Source organism: Neoarius graeffei, chromosome 13 (genome assembly GCF_027579695.1).
Source record: "Neoarius graeffei isolate fNeoGra1 chromosome 13, fNeoGra1.pri, whole genome shotgun sequence".
In the NCBI taxonomy this organism is placed as follows: Eukaryota; Metazoa; Chordata; class Actinopteri; order Siluriformes; family Ariidae; genus Neoarius; species Neoarius graeffei.
Genome location: NC_083581.1, coordinates 36,869,342 through 36,890,288, shown reverse-complemented (window position 1 = coordinate 36,890,288; position 20,947 = coordinate 36,869,342). Strand labels below are relative to the sequence as shown.

Here is a 20,947-nt window from a genome sequence, read left to right as displayed (position 1 = left end):
CTGTAGCGCTTCGCTGTAGTGTGGACAGATGAAGCGGTTCTGTATCGATACAAATATAATGCGCATGCGCAATGAACCATTCCTATTTCTTCCGGGTTATTCATACAATACAATACGCATGTGCTTTCCAGCTGTAAATAAAACGTCAAAATGGCTCAAAACGACCGTGGAGCTACATGGAGCAAAGACGAATTGTGTTTGTTGGAGCTTTGGGGAGACGAGCGATGCCAGGAACAGTTGGAACAGGAGACTCATTTTCTTTGTTTCTTTCTCAACTGCCTCGCGCATTTTATATGATTCAACTGAATAAATGACCACCAGAAATACAGACTGTACATTGACAACAAAAAGCACACACGTGTTGTTTCATCCGCCATATTCTCGGAAGGAAGTTACTCGGTAACGACGGTAACATTTCGCGCACGTGCATTTCAACTACCGTGAAAGAAAACCGCAAAACATTTCTCGCTAGTGTGGACAGATGCACTAAACTGTACCGGTATACTTTGTATCGATACAGTTATACCACTATCATACCGATATATATGTGAACACAGCTATTGTTTGTTCAGTTGTTCACAGTTACTAACAGTAAAATGGAAGGGAGAAAAATAGAAGGGAGACGAACATTATTTTGACTAAGTTTAATGCCTTTATTTGGGTTATACCCAGGGTGGGATTTGTCAAAAAACCAGAAAGGGGGGGGGGGGGGATGTTTTTTTTTTTTTTTTTAATCATGAAATGTCACAAAATTAAGGTAACAATAGGCTAACAGCTCAATAACATCCGATGATATCAAATGAATAACACTAAATGAAAACAAACACTAAACCAGAGATAGTAAATTCATCTTCCTATCTCTCTGACTAAATACACGAACACTAACACACAACAAAGTTCGCATTGCTTGTCGCGTTGCTGTGATGTTTCTCTCCCTCCGGATTAAATGGACAGTGACTCGAAAATCACTAAAATACATGAATACTAAATGACCAGTTTGCTCTGATGGCGCAGTTCACATTGTGCGCAGCTTTCCGATTTAAACTGTTTTTTTTCTCATCCTTATACTTCCTGTTTCATGGACTGTAACGGATTTGCTTATTTAGTAATTTTAATACAGAATTGACTTTGAAATTATAATCAGACACTCCAACGTCCCCCCTAAAAAAAAAAAAAAAAAAAAAAAAAAAAAAACGGCCGTGAAAAAGGCAGCATCCGCCAAAAGGCGCGCTGTTTGCATCCCTGCATAGAACGCAAAGATATTGTTATTATCTACAATGTATCTATTTGCTGGGGACATTCGTGAACATCAAAGCTGCCACTTCGGGTCATTTTGAAAGTGAGTGCAATGTAGACAATAGAAAACTGTGTCACAACATGCCCGTCATGTCAACTTTTTTTTTGGTTTGTTTGTTTTATTGACGGGGTTGTCCCCGAGGATTTTTTTTCAGCAGAGATAAAAACCAGAGGGGGGGGATGATCCCCCCCCCCCCCCCCATCCCATCGCACCCAGGTTATACCTGTATTATGTATTTTTTGTAAATGTGATTTATGTATTTTTACAAACTTGGACTGTGGATGACCTCCCTAATAAAAATAGAATTACCACAAAAAAAAAAACCCATGAGAACAGAGTCCAGGTATAGGTGATAACCCCCCCCAAAAAAAATCTTTCAATTCAGGTCACATCAGTTTGTTTGATTCAGCATCACATTATTAGTGTTCGCTAATAACCGTGTGCGCGTGTTACCGTTGATGTTATCGCAGTAGTAGAAGTGTTCGTCCTTAAGCGAGGGACACACAGACACCAGCTCATGCAGCCCCACTTCAGTGATGAACAGACAGCCTGAGAGGTTCAGGTGCTCCAGCAGAGGAAGCCCTCCTCCCTGAGAGAGACACCTACAACACACACACACACACACACACACACACACACCTGTTAAGGCACTATTTTTTTCGCAGTCCGGTTTCCATCAAATCCTGCGCTCTGATTGGCTTTCGAGCGGGTCTGTATACTACGGTACGGACCCCAGTTATGGACCTCTGGCGACTCGCTCGTTCACAACAAACATAGTAGCAATTTTTGTCAACATTTTTCTTCGCATTTCTCAGGAGAATAGCATTAATTTTACAGCATGGATGGCAATAACGACAGTGTTCACAGCGAAAGTGAGTTTTACTACCCTGAGGAAGAAGAAATAAAAGAAAACATTTCAGGAGAAAGATAAAAAACTGTAACTGCTGCCAACGCCGAGCAAAAACATGGCTGAATCCTGAATGACTCCTATTTGTATAAATAGGGGACTACATAGGTGGCAAAATGTAGTTTTTTTCCTGCCATGGAAGTGCACTTGTATACCGAGGAGGAAGCAATTTGCATTACAGCCGTGAATGAGGATTCAGAATAGCATTAATTTTACAGCATGGATAGCGATAACGACAGTGTTCATAGCGAAAGCGAGTTTTACTACCCTGAGGAAGACAAAATAAAACATTTCAGGAGAAAACTAAAAACCTGTGATTTGCTAACAGTTTGATCTCATTAGTTAACGAGGCCCATGTTATCCTAATACATAATATTACGTTGGTAAAAACTTTAAACCAGTACAATCTCTTCTTCAAAAGTTTCACCAAATGGCTTTATTTATGCAATATAAAAAGGTCATAATACTGCATAACTTTGGTCGAGCAAAAACACCGAGCAAAATCATAGCTGAATCCTGAATGACTCAATTTTGTATAAATAGGGGACTACATAGACAGCAAAATGTATTTTTTTTTTCCTGCCATGGAAGTGCACTGGTATACCGAGGAGGAAGCAATCTGCATTACAGCCGTGAATGAGGATTCAAAATGGCGGCTCGCCTCGGCTTTCCCTTTTGGGTGCTCTCATTTTGTTAGAATTTGGTAAAGAAAAAAATAAATATATTATTTACCAGCTTAAAGGTTAGTCCGTATGGTGAAATACCGTGACCGAGGTCTTAAAAGTACTGAGCAAGGCCCTCTGGGCCGAGGTCAGTATTTAAGGCCGAGGTCACGGTATTTCACCATACAGACCTCCCAGCTGGTAAATAACAGGGCTCGAAATTCGCGGTGGTCTGGTCGCCCGAGGTGACTTAATTTGTCATTTGGCGGGTAATTCCTGTCACTAGTCAGCCCGGTTGGCTAGTTGAAAATTTAAAAAAAAAAAAATTTATTTATATATATATATATATATATATATATATATATATATATATATATATATATATATATATAGAGAGAGAGAGAGAGAGAGAGAGAGAGAGAGAGAGAGAGAGAGAAGATTCAGACACACAGTCACCTAAAGCCGCCACATATTAAGTGCGTGCCGTGTCTGTGTTAATCGATGTGTTTATTGGCAGGACAGAAAAAACCGAAGAATTCCGAATCATATCGTGTACGAGTCAGGCTGTCGTTTTTTTCACTATTGCGCATGCATATAACGCATCTCGTTGAATATCGCGGTAATCACGTGTAGTATTGGACCAGGTGGGTGGAGCACAGAAGCACGGCAGGCCAGAACTCAGTTCTCAATGAACTATTTATTGCTAGCTTTTCAGCCTTTTATCACTTCCCAGCCGCACGCACGCACGCACGCACGTTCTGGTTGGGGAGAGACAGAGAGCTCTCTTTCTCTGCTCTCCTCTCCTTTTACAGTGCGCAGTCACTGGGGAAGACACACAAACACAGGCTAATCCCCATCAGGTGCAATGATTCCACCACTTACCTTCCCTGACTCCGCCCTCCATTCACAGACCGACGCTTGGCCACGCCCCCGCTGCCACATCACGTTATCAAATTCAATAGATGTGGCCACATTATCGCCCATTTAAACACGTGCGTTTTTGTTGTTGTTTACATCTACATCTGCCAAAGCTACGTTGCGATGTGGAATTTTTTGAAAGGTGTACAGAAACCGCCAGAGACGGGGACAAAGCAACCTCGGTCTGAAGAGGAGAAATGTCAAAGGACTTGTAAGCAAACGTGGGAGCAGGGTAGGCCTTGGCTGTGATACGATTTTTATGGAATAATTTTTTTTTTTTCCAAGTTGATTCCTAGTCAATATGAAGCTCCTGATGCTTTCTCTCGCATAAATGGTTAAATACAGAAAGCATGTTGGACATATTTTGGGTGCTATAGTCATGATAGTAAGTATATTTGTTTTCAATACTCATACACCAAGTTTTCCAATATATTATTATTTGTTGATATTATATTATGGTGCTCTGTGTTGTTCTCATTTATGTATTTAACAACAGTATCAAAATACTCAGGTCTTGAAATAAATGCACATTAGTCATGAACAATGGTAACTACTCTCTTTTGCGTTATTTTTGACAGAAGTAAAATTCATACATGAACAAATTTTGGCAAGTTGATTTTCTGTTTGGCTTGTTACTTTGGAAGGTAACTAGTCCGGCTGGCTGGCGGGCGAAAAAAAAAAAAAAAAAAAGAATTTTGAGCCCTGAATAACATGTACATATATTCAAGTGTTTGAAAACATGCAGCATATACACATTTAAATTTCATCTCCAAGTGTCAGCAGGACAAGCAGAACAACAGGATGAGCAAAATGGGCGTTTTAATACACTATAGCCAAAAGTATGTCGACACTTGACCATCACACCCATCTGTGGTTCTTCCTCAAACTGTTCTCACAAAGTTGGAAGCACACAATTGTATAGAACGTCTCGGGAAACTGTAATGCTACAGAGTACATTCACTGGAACCACAAGACTCAAACCTGTTTCAGCACGACAATGCCCCTGTGCACAAAGCTGATCTCCATGAAAACATGGCGTGTTAAGTTTGGAGTAGAAGAACTCAAGTGTCCTGAGCAGAACCCTAACTGAACTCACACCCACTGAACACCTTTGGGATGAACTAGAACTCTGACTGCACCCCAGGCCTCTTCACCCATCATCAGTATCTGATCTTACTAATGCTCTTGTAGCTGAAGGAGCACAAAGAAAAAGCTCCGCTCTGATAACAGCAAAAAGGGAATAAATCTGGAATGGGATGTTATGAATGTGATGGTCCACAAACATTTGGCTGTATAGTGTATATTAATAATGCACCAGGTGACTAAAAGCAATAAAAGGACATTATAGGGTCATTCCACGTCAATTCAACCGGGGCCCACGCACTTAGGTCACAAATTCTTGAAAAAAAAAAATTTTGTTCAGACTTTTTTTTGTCAAAGTTCACAAGCCCACAGCTCAAGAACTAAACCATGTAGGAGGCTCAAATTTTGCATGCTGGTACATAAATGTGACGCCTCTCTGAATCCAGGAACACATGTCGGCCGAAACGAATCCGAGATAATCGCAAAAGAAGCATTTTTTTTCGAAATTTGTGATGTTTTTTTCCCCATCATGTGCAAGTTGAGATTTTGAAGAATGCAATCAGTATTTCAGATAATAGATTGTTTTGTTGGAAAAGCATACATTTTTTGTTGCAAATTGTCTCGTTTTTGTCAGGACTGTAGCCTGCTGGGGGGTGTGGGTAAATTACCATATATGGGCCATTCACATGATGATTTGTCTTTTTTTTTTTTTCGCGAATCAGCTGTATGATACGAGCTGAGCTCGTGGCTACTCAACCTGCATACAGGCATGTGATTTCACTATGGAATGAGCAAGCTAAACAGAGCGCAGAGGAGCTGAAACACCGCGAAGCAAACAGACACATGGTATTTACATCGGAGATAACCATTTCTAGCAAAAAAAAACCCAACCAAAAGGAAGTGTTCTAGGACTACATATTCCATCGGAGGCATTGATGTGTGCAAGGCGCCGTTTCTCTATCTGATGGGGTGAGTTTATTAATCTAAGGCTGTGTGGTTATTTTTGCATGTAACGGAGAGTGTTGTGGTTTGGTTAAGCCTAGGTCACAACCGGACGTACGATTTTTTTGGCTGTGTGATTTTTGGCGTTTCCCAAATCGCTGCGTTTTTTTTTTTTTTGTTCATGGAGAAAGACACGCGTTGGCCGTAAGTTTGTCTTGCAACCTGAAAAAAACGTAAGCGCCCGTAGAGTTTGACATGACAACAAACCTCTGTGGTCGGTCTGCGGCTCGAAAATCAGCACATCACACGCGCCCTCCATGCGTTTCTTGCGTTTTTTGCATGTAGACCGGCTGTAGGAGCACGTACGGCCGGTTGTGACCGAGGCTTTACATGAAACTAGTGTTGTGTCATCATCATGCTATCTATCTTTCTTACGGTGTGAGTAATTTTTCAACCACAAAACATTCAAGTATACTTTAGGACTTATTTTTGTACTTCATAATTGTGTTGGGCATACTTTGCATGGAAGGAAAATTGACGTGGTGATCTTTGTTTACATGAAAGTAGTATCGTGCTAGCTCGTAGGGGGTAGGGCTTTCCTTAATGTCATGCAAATGAGCAGCATTATGTGCCCGCCCTACACCCAGAGTAGCTGAGAAGGAAAACTTTGAGGGCGATTTTCTCCCTTTCCTGTTTTAAGAGGTATGCACTTTCAAAAGGCCACACATTCTTCAAATATTGTCAGATCTCCACATGGAAGGCATCATTGGAAAGCTTAGAAACTGTACTTTCTGAATCTGTCAATAACTCAAAATGCCCCCGGGCCGACATGTGTCCCTGGATTCTGGATTTGGGCACAAATAGGAATAGTACATAGCAAAACTGTCATTTTGGGTCTGGATGATCCTGCATGGTCATAGCACTCCCTCAAAGATGATCAAAATTTTATTGGAGTTTTTGGCTGTGCTCTGTTTAGGGCTTCAGAAGACATATTTTACCCAACATAGGCTCTTGATTTTTTTCCCTAATTGAGATAAGTAGAAACACATTCAAAAAAAAAAAAAAAAAGCAATAAACAGAAAGGAAACTATCAGTCAGTGGGTTTACATGCACATCCAAATCGAGCTGCTGTCGGTAATCGAGCTAAGGGTCCCAGCAGGGGTGCCAGAGAAATCCAATCCTACATGCACACAAGGAAATCGAGCTATTGTGTGAGGTACATTGTGCACCCGAGCCACAGGTGGCGCTACACGCCCCATCGTGTTGGTACACTTCCGGTTGTCGTCATGAAGGAGTGATTTCCACTTTACATTCACACCACATGTCATTGCCACCTGTTGGCTACAAACTGTCCTGCACAGACCACTGTTTTGTAAGACAACTTATTTTGCACAATTGTATATTTTTCTAAAGTCCATTTTTTGCTTACATTTTAACTTATGTCTTAATAAACACACAAAGTTCAATTGTTTTTTGTCTCCTTGTTCCTCCTGACCTCTTCTGCTGCTCGCTACTACTACTGTTGTCATGCCGACCGAGGCTGTTGTGTTTCCCGCTTGTGGTCTCGTCACTCGTCACTTCTGGAAGGGAAGCAAGTAGCTCGACTACATAGCTCGATAGGGTTACATGCACCAAGTAGCTCGGCTACAATCGCATAATCTAGGTCGCGTAGCTTGATTATGAGAAATCCAGTTCGTTTCGATTTCAGCCAAGCTAAGGTGCATCCATGGCATTTAGAACTTCGATTTCAGTCGAGCTATGGCAGAAATTCGATTTTCTCTATGGGCATGTAAACGCACTCAGTGTTTGAACAGAAGACCTCACAAGTCTGACAAATCATTTTGGATGTCATTTTCAGAGCAGCGGGCGGCACGGTGGTGTAGTGGTTAGCGCTGTCGCCTCACAGCAAGAAGGTCCTGGGTTCGAGCCCCGGGGCCGGCGAGGGCCTTTCTGTGCGGAGTTTGCATGTTCTCGCCGTGTCCGCGTGGGTTTCCTCCGGGTGCTCCGGTTTCCCCCACAGTCCAAAGACATGCAGGTTAGGTTAACTGGTGACTCTAAATTGAGCGTAGGTGTGAATGTGAGTGTGAATGGTTGTCTGTGTCTATGTGTCAGCCCTGTGATGACCTGGCGACTTGTCCAGGGTGTACCCCGCCTTTCACCCGTAGTCAGCTGGGATAGGCTCCAGGTTGCCTGCAACCCTGTAGAAGGATAAGGCAGCTAGAGATAATGAGATGAGATTTTCAGAGCACCGTAACACCTTGTGGGAATGTGCGCAGATTTTTTAAAATATTTTCTTTATTCTCCATGATCCCTTCTTTTTAAAAACACCAATTTGGCTTGTCTTACTCGAATCTTTTTTATTTTCCACCCTGAACATGGGCAAAATGCACCATTGAGAGCAATATGTTTTCTATAACATTAATGTAAAGAGTAAATAACCAAAGGCCAATTTTGCCCTGACATGATCACCTGAGAGTGCCTGTGCAGGGGTGGAGGGATCCTTTTCAATTTCAATGATTCAGTGATTTTAGGGGCACCTGTGGTTACTCTCAATATTTAGTGCCCCTAAAATCACTGAATCATTGAAATTGAAAAGGATACCTCCAATGACATCCAAAATGATTTGTCAGACTTGTGAGGTCTTCTGTTCAAACACCGATAGAGTTTCCTTTCTGTTTATTGCTTTTTTTTGAGTGTGTTTCTACTAATCTCAATAAGGGAAAAAAAATCAAGAGCCTATGTTGGGTAAAAATATGTCTTCTGAAGGCCTAAACAGAGCACAGCCAAAAACTCCAATAAAATTTTGATCATCTTTGAGGGAGTGCTATGACCATGCAGGATCATCAAGACCCAAAATGACAGTTTTGCTACGTACTATTCCTATTTATGTACCAGCATGCAAAATTTGAGCCTCCTACATGGTTTAGTTCTTGAGCTGTGGGCTTGTGAACTTTGACAAAAAAAAAAAAAAAAGTCTGAACAAAATTGACCCCCCCAGTAAAACTGGCTGTAACATGGAAAGTATACATCTTAAGGGGTGTTCACACGGCACATATTTGCATCAATGCTGCACCGATGTATTTTGTTGCGATATATCTTACACCGGTGTAAATTTTGTGGAGCGTTCACACGTCACAAACCTGCTTACTAGAGAGAAGCGTGTTAGCACCGGTGCAGCCCCACTTGCGTTCACACGGCAGTTTTTGCGACCGTGCTATACGATAGTAATAATGCGGAAATGAAATATGCACGTGTGAAAAAGTACTTCCTTTTCCCGGTTGTCATGGTGTCACCAAGTGCCGGGAAAACAACGTGGATGAAGACACCAGTGTTGCCAGATACTGCTGACGTTTTCCAGCCAAAAATATGTTCAAATCCGCCAAAATGCACTTAAAACCGCCCAATCTGGCAACACTGGAAGACACGCAGTTCTGTTGTTGTTGTTGATATTCGCGATTTTGGAAGCGTAAAATACCAGGATGCAAATTATGCAATGTCCGTATGTAATCAACTCTCCTCACGCGTAGCGAGTCTACCTCTGTAGCGTTCAGGCGTCCCATTTTATAATCGGTGCTGCCCCGCAAACTAGCATTTACTCCGGAGTAAATTTCTTAAACCACCTCCCGAGCAGGGTTAGATTTGTACCGGTTTAAGCAGCTTTCAGGAGCTACACCGGTATAACTTTGTACCGTGTGAACGCTCTACTGGGGCAGCCCCGGTGCTACACCGGAGTAAAAGTTGCCGTGTGAACACCCCTTTACGTTCAAATAAATTTACAGTGTTTCTCCTAGGTAACATGGGTACATCTGGTGATTTTTTCAGAATTTGAGACCCAAGTGCGCGGGCCGCGGTTGAATTGACATGGAATGACCCTATGGGTTTTTAACTTGACGAGCAAAATCATTTTATTGGTTCTATTTAGCCTATAAGCACAACAGGGTCACTGTGTACACCTACTCCTCGCTTTAGCAGATATACCATGGGGGTGTGCAACAATGCTTAGCCAAACACAAAAAGGGAAAACTATGCAGATTTCTCTCACACTGCAATATTAAGGGATTTTGCTGAGATTCATGATACACGTTTCCCAATTACAGGTTGCAACGCTGTGGAAAAGTTAGGTGTGTGTGTGTGTGTGTGTGTGTACACAGTACCTTAGGCTGAAATCTGTGATCTGATAGCATCCTGACAGGCTGAGGAACCTCAGAGCTCGACAGGCTCCTGACTGATCAGTCCTTGATTCGCCCTCAGAAGGGCATTTAGTCCAAAGCTCAGTGCTGCCCCCTGTGGCCTGAGGGTCACACTGAGCTCCTTTCACTGTCCTTAAAGCGGTGTCTGAGCCGCAGCATGTAGAGTGACCACACTGCATTTCCCCCAGCGTGCCATACAGCTGCTGCAAGTAGGTGGAGCTAATGTCAGTCCTAAAGCTCCGCCTCATGCTCCTCTTACAGCAGCACAACCCGCCTTTTGCCTGCACCCCTAAAATACCACGACACTCCTCGTTGCGTCCGACCACGCCTTCCCTTAGAGTCCAATCAGCTGCATCCTCAATGTCAGTGAGCTCGACTGGATCTAGAACCCAAACGGGGCTGCAGCTCATGCTCCGCCCACCAGGCCTCCACTTAAAGACGAGAGCTGTGCGTGCGCGTTGTAGAGAATAACCGGTGTGCTTATCCAGAAGTTTGATGGCAGACGGCGGTGTCTTCAGAAGCTTGGTTTTGCATTCGGGGCTGTTCTTGGAAAACCTGGGCGTGGTCACGTCACCTAAACCCAGGGATAACATCTTCAGCGTGTAGTCGGTGATCTTCTCACAGCCTGACAGATCCAAATGCTCGAGTGTTCGACACGCCCCCAACTCCGCCCAACTACGGAAATGGAAGGAAGCAAAACAAAAACATCACTGACATTCCCGTCAAACTTCTAAAACAATTCGGTCAGTTTTATTGACCAACAGGAAATGAAGTAGCATGGGAAAAAAAAAAATTACCTTTCAAAAGCTGAATCTGTAACATCAGTCTGGGTGAGATCCAAGTGTATGAGATTTGGGCAAAGATTAAGGACCTGACGCACCTGGTAAAGAAAAATGACAACAAAACTGCAAGTTTATTTCATCACAATGTTTATAAGCATCTTTGCAAGAGATCTGGAAAAAAAAAAAAGTGAGGTTTATATTACCCAGTTGTTTTACACTTCATTACGAAGGCTCTATAAGCAAAGTACAGCATAATCTCAATATGGGACCAGTTGAGCTGGGAGATAATAAATTAAACTAGACCGGACAATTCCCCGGGGGAAATTGTGAGAGGATGCAGTGCACGAAGCAATCCGGTCACGCATGTTCACTGGCCGTGAACGTGTGACCTGCTATGAAGCTGTGTGACCTGCATTGTGTGACCTGCATTGTGAAGCTACAATGCCATGATTTGTGTGTGTGCTTGAGACAGCAGCCCCCCCTGCTCCCTTACTGGCCCCAGTCGGCATGGTGACGGGCCTGAGCAGGAGAGTTAAGACACACACACACAAGATTTTGTCAGGTGTCTGCTGTTTTTTTACTAAGGACCAGGCCTCGAACAACGACAAATAACTCGACAACGAAAGCAGCTATTCACAAAATTCTTTCACAGTGAGTGCTAGAAGAGTCTCCTGAATAAACTGATGTAATTTTTTTTGTCTGTAGTGTTAAAAATGAGGACACTAGAGCGAGTTAAAAATGAGTGACTTTTCTGTCACGTTTATAATGGGTGTCAGTGAGCTAAGACACACAAGGTCTTGAGTTTTCTGCTGTTTTTTTACTAAGGACCAGGCCTCGAACAATGACAAATAACTCAACAAAAGCAGCTATTCACAAAATTCTTTCACACTGAGTGCTAGAAGGGTCTCCTGAATGAACTGATGTAATTTTTTGTCTGTAGTGTTAAAAATGAGGACACTAGAGCGAGTTAAAAATGAGTGACTTTTCTGTCACGTTTATAGTCTTGAGTTTTCTGCTGTTTTTTTACTAAGGATCAGGCCTCGAACAATGACAACTCGACAACGAAAGCAGCTATTCACAAAATTCTTTCACAGTGGGCGCTAGAAGGGTATCCTGAACAAACTGATGCAATTTTTTGTCTGTAGTGTTAAAAATGAGGACACTAGAGCGAGTTAAAAATGAGTGACTTTTCTGTCACGTTTATAATGGGTGTCAGTGAGCTAAGACACACAAGGTCTTGAGTTTTCTGCTGTTTTTTACTAAGGACCAGGCCTCGAACAATGACAACTCAACAAAAGCAGCTATTCACAAAATTCTTTCACACTGAGTGCTAGAAGGGTCTCCTGAATGAACTGATGTAATTTTTTGTCTGTAGTGTTAAAAATGAGGACACTAGAGCGAGTTAAAAATGAGTGACTTTTCTGTCACGTTTATAGTCTTGAGTTTTCTGCTGTTTTTTTACTAAGGATCAGGCCTCGAACAATGACAACTCGACAACGAAAGCAGCTATTCACAAAATTCTTTCACAGTGAGTGCTAGAAGGGTCTCCTGAATAAACTGATGTAATTTTTTGTCTGTAGTGTTAAAAATGAGGACACTAGAGCGAGTTAAAAATGAGTGACTTTTCTGTCACGTTTATAGTCTTGAGTTTTCTGCTGTTTTTTTACTAAGGATCAGGCCTCGAACAATGACAACTCGACAACGAAAGCAGCTATTCACAAAATTCTTTCACAGTGAGTGCTAGAAGGGTCTCCTGAATAAACTGATGTAATTTTTTGTCTGTAGTGTTAAAAATGAGGACACTAGAGCAAGTTAAAAATGAATGACTTTTCTGTCACGTTTATAATGGGCGTCAATGAGGCCTCTCGGCTGCCCTCTTCTCAGTTTGAGGCTTGTCATTCAAAAACTGTAAATCCTATCGTTTAGGTAGAGACATTGTGTGAATCAGGACAAGTTTTACTACTACTTTTGAGAAAATCATGTCTGTAGAGTGAAATTTGTGGCTGAAAACACAGTTTAAGCGAGAAAGTTTGAGCTTTTTTTTCAAGCTCTCTCCACTCTGACTTAACGAGCTTCACTGGTGTGTAACGCAATAGACACCCATTCAAAAGCCGGATTTTCTCCCGGAACCCACATGGCGTTTGAGCCGGGACTGATCCGAAAGTGTAGAACCTAGCAGAAAAGTTGAATGCCAGATCCACAGAGGAGAAGTTTTCCTACGTTTTAGAGTTTGAATCACGTCTCTAGGTGAAAGCATGCCAGAGCAGCGGATGTTTGAAAAACGTTGAAAAAGTGCTTTTTTTTTTCAATTAATTCCATAGAAATGAATGGGGGTTTTTTTCGACGATTTTTTCGCGACTACGTCGCGAAAAAATCGTATTCTGTAGAGAAAAGTAATAGCATAGCAAGTCCGATCGAGCCGCACGTTTCGATATATTGTTTGTCTGTGTGCGACATACGGTTATTGAGTTATTCGAAATCGAAATTTGTGTAGAAATAAGAAGAAACACGTAGAAGAACAATAGTTGCTGTGCTGCAGCACTGCATCCTAATAATGATTTACAGCTGGGCGGTATGGGTATTACAAGTTATACCGATATATGTGATGTTGCATTATGGCTGCTTTTTTTTTTTTAAAGCAAGGCTGTTTGCTCCCCTCTCCGAGTCCATAGAAAGTAGGCAGCTTTCACTCTGCTCATACTACCGGCTAAACCCCACCCCCTGCATCTGCACGCAGGCCTCTCCCTCTACTCACACAGCTTTCCAGCAACATGGAGGCGGACATGGCGCTGGTCAGTAATGTAGAAGAGCTAGTTTCGGGGGGGTTTAGAACAAAACACCTCAGTTCTGTAATTTGGAGATGTTTCGGATTCAAGACTTCAGATGAGGAGCAAAGCAAAAGTTCTGTAAAGACTGCCATAAGCAAATTTTATCAAAAGGCGGTAGCACTTCCAAGCTACTCCATCATCTACAGCACCACCACAAACTGCTTTACAAGGAGAGTGTGAAACTACGTGCTGCTGTAGCCTCCAAGCCCTCGTAGCCAGTGAAATCTGCCCCAAAACAACGCTTGTGTTGCAAGCTTTGTTTAGTAGTGCCGTGCCTTACGAAAAGCCCCAAATGGTGCGACATAATAAAGGTGGTGGCCTACCACATAGCTAAAAATATGGTTCCTATTTCAACAGTGGACCAAGAAGGCTTTAAAAAGTTGCTAAACACAATTGACCCGAGATACAAGTTACCCAGCAGGGCTCTACATTAACTTTTGAAACCACTTGTCCTGTCGGGCAAGTTGAAAGGAAATTTACTTGTCCGAATGTGAGGTTGACTTGTCCAAAGAAAAATTTGAGGGAAAAATAAATAAATAAAAAATAAACTATTTGTAATAAAGTAATTTCACCAGAATTACTTTAACACAAATCTATGCACTGCAGAAAAAAAATTGGACTCCAATCATTAATTTATGAGAAATTGAAAACCAGAAAATTAAAATTTTTCTTCATTTTTAAATTATTAACTTTGAATATATATCCTCCACTGATTAATTGTTGTCTAATTATTCAGTGTGGCTCCTGTATGGTATTTAATGGTTGCGATGAAAGTTGCGGTGTTTAGGTTTTCGTTGCGATTACATTGCGGGAGGAAGTGAAAGTTGCGAGAAAATGTTGCGATTTTCTCTTTTTGTGATTAAAATTGAGTGATATGTTAAATATTAAGTTATTACTGAAAAACTATTGATTAAAAAAAAAAAAAAAAAAAAAAACTGAGAAATGGTCTTATAAACAACTTTACCAATATAAAAGATTACCAGGACTACAAAAATGCAGAAAAATAGGCTTTACTTATCCAAATGCACCTGTTGGTTCAAAAGTTAAAGTGCAGAGAACCTCACAGCACAACATGAAGTTACCTTAAAATGTAATATAAATGCCTCAGCTTTCATGTAAGAAAAAAAAAAAAAAAACACAACTATTAATACTAGTACTGTGTGCAGGCAGTCCCTCCTGAAGACTAAATTAAACAATAATTATAAACTAATAAAATAAATGGCTCAGGCTTCATAGAAGAAAAAAAATTGAACAGAATCTCACAGTATAATGCTGAAGCTGCCTAAACAATGGAAAATAAAATACCATTTTGGCAAAAATGTTGGCATCCATTAATTTCTTGTATTAACTAAAAAAACTAAAGTGCACACAGTCCTTCACTGTAAACATAACACTTTCAGTAACAGAATTTAAGCCTACATAAAAACACTGACTCGCACATGCTGCTTCTCTTGAACGTATACACGGAAGTAAGGCAGAAGGTAGTTTGTCGACGTCACCTCAAGCCGACGCCAACGATTGGTCAAATTTGCAGGAATGTTGCGGTAATTGGATATAATTGTAATACCGCCCTGAATTCGCGGGGATTGGTCGAATTTGCGTTGATGTTGCAAATCGCAACATCGCGAAATCCTGGAGGGCCTGGTAAACAACCGTTTACTTTTCAGCTCAAATACACGAAGCGGTATTGGCCGGTTTCGCAAGCGGAATATTGCACATGAGCACATCGCTCTTTCCGAAGAGAAACATCCGGCGATTCATCAAAACAATATGTCAAGTGAGATTCTTCGGGAATCATGTGAATAAACTGATAAATTTGATATGTAACCCGAATATCGGCGTATTTTGGCACTTGTCTGATCGGACAAGTAACTGAGACGATGAACTTGTCTGACATAAAGGATCACTTGTCCCGGACAAGCGGACAACCATTAATGTCGAGCCCTGCCCAGTCGCAACTACAGTATATTGCAAGCGAAGCTCTGCCAGAAACGTATACTACGGTCCGATAGAACTTAACCGACAGGCTTGCAAACGTATCGCATTTTGGGCTAACTACTGATGTGTGGTCAAGACATGCACGCGAACCACATATGCATTTGACAGTGCGTTTTACTGAAGCTTGGGAGATAAAAACGGCGTGCCTCCAAACCAGCCATTTTCCGCAAGACCACACTGGGGAGCACATAGCTGAAGCCCTACAGGACGCCCTTACTAACTGGAAGCTTGAAGAAAAGGGGCTCAATGCTACAGTGGTGCTTGAAAGTTTGTGAACCCTTTAGAATTTTCAATTTTTCTGCATAAATATGACCTAAAACATCATCAGATTTTCACACAAGTCCTAAAAGTAGATAAAGAGAACCCAGTTAAACAAATGAGACAAAAATATTATACTTGGTCATTTATTTATTGAGGAAAATGAGCCAATATTACATATCTGTGAGTGGCAAAAGTATGTGAACCTTTGCTTTCAGTATCTGGTGTGACCCCCTTGTGCAGCAATAACTGCAACTAAACGTTTCCGGTAACTGTTGATCAGTCCTGCACACCGGCTTGGAGGAATTTTAGCCCATTCCTCCGTACAGAACAGCTTCAACTCTGGGATGTTGGTGGGTTTCCTCACATGAACTGCTCGCTTCAGGTCCTTCCACAACATTTCCATTGGATTAAGGTCAGGACTTTGACTTGGCCATTCCAAAACATTAACTTTATTCTTCTTTAACCGTTCTTTGGTAGAACGACGTGAGTGCTGAGGGTTGTTGTCTTGCTGCATGACCCACCTTCTCTTGAGATTCAGTTTGTGGACAGATTTCCTGACATTTTCCTTTAGAATTCACTGGTATAATTCAGATGAGCAGCAATGTTCTTTTTGGAGAGCAGTGGCTTTCTCCTTGCAACCCTGCCATGCACACCATTGTTGTTCAGTGTTCTCCTGATGGTGGACTCATAGACACATTAACATTAGCCAATGTGAGAGAGGCCTTCAGTTGCTTAGAAGTTACCCTGGGGTCCTTTGTGACCACGCAGACCATTACACGCCTTGCTCTTGGAGTGATCTTTGTTGGTGGACCACTCCTGGGGAGGGTAACAATGGCCTTGAATTTCCTCCATTTGTACACAATCTGTGACTGTGGATTGGTGGAGTCCAAACTCTTTAGAGATGGCCTTGTAACCTTTTCCAGCCTGATGAGCATCAACAACGCTTTTTGAGGTCCTCAGAAATCTCCTTTGTTCGTGCCATGATACACTTCCACAAACATGTGTTGTGAAGATCAGACTTTGATAGATCCCTGTTCTTTAAATAAAACAGGGTGCCCACTCACACCTGATTGTCATCCCATTGATTGGAAACACCTGACTCTAATTTCACCTTCAAATTAACTGCTAATCCTAGAGGTTCACATACTTTTGCCACTCACATATGTAATATTGGATTGTTTTCCTCAATAAATAAATGACCAAGTATAATATTTTTGTCTCATGTGTTTAACTGGTTTCTCTTTATCTACTTTTAGGACTTGTGTGAACATCTGATGATGTTTTAGGTCATATTCATACAGAAATATAGAAAATTCTAAAGGGTTCACAAACTATCAAGCACCACCGTATAACAACAGACAACGGATGCAATGTTGTCAAAGCTGTGGAGCTGAAAAAGTGACAGAGCTCACAGACTTCATTTGGCTATTGGGGAGTGACTACAATGTTTAAGGAGGAGATCCTCTGAAATGGGGGCGGCACGGTGGTGTAGTGGTTAGCGCTGTCGCCTCACAACAAGAAGGTCCGGGTTCGAGCCCCGTGGTCAGCGAGGGCCTTTCTGTGCAGAGTTTGCATGTTCTCCCCGTGTCCGCGTGGGTTTCCTCCGGGTGCTCCGGTTTCCCCCACAGTCCAAAGACATGCAGGTTAGGTTAACTGGTGACTCTAAATTGAGCGTAGGTGTGAATGTGAGTGTGAATGGTTGTCTGTGTCTATGTGTCAGCCCTGTGATGACCTGGCGACTTGTCCAGGGTGTACCCCGCCTTTCGCCCGTAGTCAGCTGGGATAGGCTCCAGCTTGCCTGCGACCCTGTAGAACAGGATAAAGCGGCTAGAGATGAGATGAGATGTTGACCTATTGAGCAACTGTATATTTTCAAACCGGTCAGGTCTGTTCTGTTCCGTTTCCATTTTAGTTTGTACAGATCTGTAGGAGCAGAGGTACGCCTATTGGTATGTAATACAAGCTATTTATTTCATAGATTTTTTTTTTATTTAAATCCATGTTTTCATTAAATGTTAATATATACACTGCAGCTGTGTATTTTCAACAAGAGTCGGCCTGTTACTTTAGTTCGGTTTACATTTTTGTTATTTGGACAGCGCTGTAGGAGCAGACGTTTGCCTATTTTTATGTAACATCGGCCATTTCTTTCAAAGATGTTTTTTTTTTGGTTACATATTAATATATACTGTGCAGCTGGATATTTTCAAACAGAGAAGGCCTGTTCTTGCTGTTTACATTTTTTGCTATTTACACAGCTGTGCTTTGTTGAGCAGGAAAGGAAAACCTGGGAGGTTTTGAAGAAGTGTCTTTAAATAAAAGTGCTTGTGACATCATACGTGTGGCATGGAGTTTAAACTGAACATTAAGCCCATTTCACGGATATCACATTCAGCCTAAAACAGGCATGAAAACGGGTCGGGGTGAAAAAGGTGAGAAGGGTGCGCGAGTGGTGACGTGGCCTCTGGTGTTGTTTTATTTTGTTTGGGAGGTCCTCTCCCAGAATAAATATTATAGCCTCCTTACTAAGTATACTGTATTGACATTTGCACAAGGACATACAGTACAAATACATGTAGTTATAGTGAAATTATGCCCTGGAAAAAAATGCGAATAATAGAACGAAGAAAGTGGAGAACACACAAGGAATAGTGATCATTTTTTTCCTTTTATTTGCCTGGACCACCAGTGTCTCCATGGCCCGCTTTCGCCGAGTTGCCACATGTTTCAGCCTTGCCCGCTTCTCTCCTTCAGCAGTCGGTTTCTTGACCTGCTGAGCACTGCAAGTTGTTTGAGAGCCATACTTGCTCTGCTGCTGCTGCTTTTCCTCCTTGTTCACCCTCTGCTGGTGTTTGTATGTAGCTGCTGCAGAGTTAATGTTCTTGCACAATGTTCTGTCCACTTCCCCAAACTTCACGTCCTCCCTTCTAAAGAGCTGCATAGCTGTCTTCCCCCTGGACATCAGCGTCTACTTGACCGTCTGTATTGCATTAAATGTTTCCACATTCATGTTGCCACTCCTTTGATCAATTACATCATTCATCAGACTAAAAGAGGACTCGATTCTAGGTCTATGAAAGATGGAGAGGCAACACTTAACCAGTGCACCCAGGGAGGGGTACTTGTCTGGTTTGTCGAAGACATGACCCCACCACTCCACGATGCTCTCTCCCTCCTTGAAGCTGGGGATGGTCAGGTCAACACTGAACCGCACAAGTTCCCTCTGGATATCCTGGTCTGCTGGCAAGAGGTGCCCCAGCATACCACTCAGCCTGCCAAGATATGGAAGTACCTGCAGCTTTCAGTTCTTTTTAAATCAAGGCTGAATACTTTCTTCTTTGCTGCTGTCTTTTATTAAATCAAATTTGAGACTTTTAATTTGATTTCTTTCAGCACGGACAGCACTACAAAATGGCGTCTCCACTATACAGTGCCCTATATAGCGAGTAGCGAGCGATTTCGGACACAGGGATTGTCAAAAGACGCGCGCACCCTCTTTCGAATGCTGACGTAATCAAGCCGGAAGTTTTGTTTGTTTTGATGGCAAATCAGGAAAGTTTGAAAAAAGTAGGAAATTCAGTCCGATGACTCAATCCAGCTTCCAGCGGTCTGGTCTGCACTCTGATGTGTGCATGCTCTGGTCAGCAGGAGAAGAGGCGCGAAATGACGCCGCTTGCCCTTCGCAGCGAGATGTACTCGTCGCTATGGCGTCAATATCAAAGCAGGAGGAGGAGGCGCAAACTGTCAATGGGTGCGAAGCGACCTCCTTGCCCTTTGGGTCAATATCAAACACCCCCCCCCCAAATTTTTTTTTTTTTCCTCATCGGATCTACACAATTCACGTAGGTCACCCATTTTGGTTTCAAAACGGCGAATTTCGCCGAAAGGTGAGGGATTTTCATGCATGCTAAAAATACCAGGATATGATTTTTGGTCCATATCACCCAGCCCTAAAATGATCATACAGTGATGGAATATAAATTTATAACACTGACCGATTACATTGCTGTCACTATCAAACAGCTGACTGGATTTTAAAATACTGTACGTTTGTCAAACATGCCAGATTTTAATTAATTTGTTTTGCAGACGGGGCGGCACGGTGGTGTAGTGGTTAGCGCCGTCACCTCACAGCAAGAAGGTTCCGGGTTTGAGCCTCAGCGGTCAATGAGGGCCTTTCTGTGTGGAGTTTGCATGTTCTCCCTGTGTGGGTTTGCTCCGGTTTCCCCCACAGTCCAAAGACATGCAGGTTAGGCTAATTGACGGCTCTAAATTGACCGTAGGTGTGAAAGAGCGTGAATGGTTGTTTGTCTGTGTGTCAGCCCTGCGATGACCTGGCGACTTGTCCAGGGTGTACCCCGCCTTTCACCCGTAGTCAGCTGGGATAGGCTCCAGCTTGCCTGCGACCCTGTACAGGATAAGCGGCTAGAGATAATGGATGGATGTTTTGTAGACATTTTCGACACGTCTCAAACAACCCCAAGACTAGGGTTGTGCTAGCATTCTTTAAAGGTTCTTTGTGCTTCCCAAAAATATTGTCGTCTGCAACACAAATCACAGGGTTACACCAATGCACTAGTGCTAATAGGTTATCGTTTCTACAATAAACATAGACACATTACGTCAGAATGATTAACATTTTTGGAAGGGGTCTCCAGATTCTGCGTTTTGTGAAGGCCTCTGCATGCTCTTGCGACAAGGCTTTCGCAGACAGTTCTAATTTATCGTTGAGCGGGGAGTAATAGGCGTGCGCGATGTTATTCACCGCCACAACGCAAGGGGGCGCGAAGTCGCGAAATCGCTAGGAGTAGTTGGTGGGTGTGGTTAGTGGAGTGTTTATCCTCCGGTTACTTATAATGACTAGAACTGGAGTCGTATAGATGTACGTACTTCCTCACTTCCTCGATCAACCGCTCTTCGTGCTGCTCCATCTTCGCTCGTGTTTTTAAAAATGGCAGCCGTGAAAACAAACCAAACCGGGGAAGTAGGGAAGCGGAAGTGCGTGTACAGCGGATGCAGAGTGGACCCAATCAGAGCCCTCTTGTCTGCGAGGCTGTCTGCGGTGGTCACAAATTTTGG

At 42.5% G+C, this 20,947-nt stretch overlaps 1 protein-coding gene across 1 annotated transcript in view; it reads right to left on the bottom strand.

The window, feature by feature from the left end:
• The window catches only part of fbxl5 (F-box and leucine-rich repeat protein 5), a 79,387-nt gene that overhangs the window by 23,929 nt on the left and 34,511 nt on the right, over window positions 1–20,947 (bottom strand). Inside the window, exons 8-10 of the mRNA XM_060937661.1 lie at window positions 10,797–10,879; window positions 9,964–10,674; window positions 1,751–1,899 (exon numbers count right to left, since the gene is read on the bottom strand). Coding sequence (XP_060793644.1) covers window positions 1,751–1,899; window positions 9,964–10,674; window positions 10,797–10,879 — 943 coding nt within the window. The remainder of the gene's footprint in view (window positions 1–1,750; window positions 1,900–9,963; window positions 10,675–10,796; window positions 10,880–20,947) is intronic.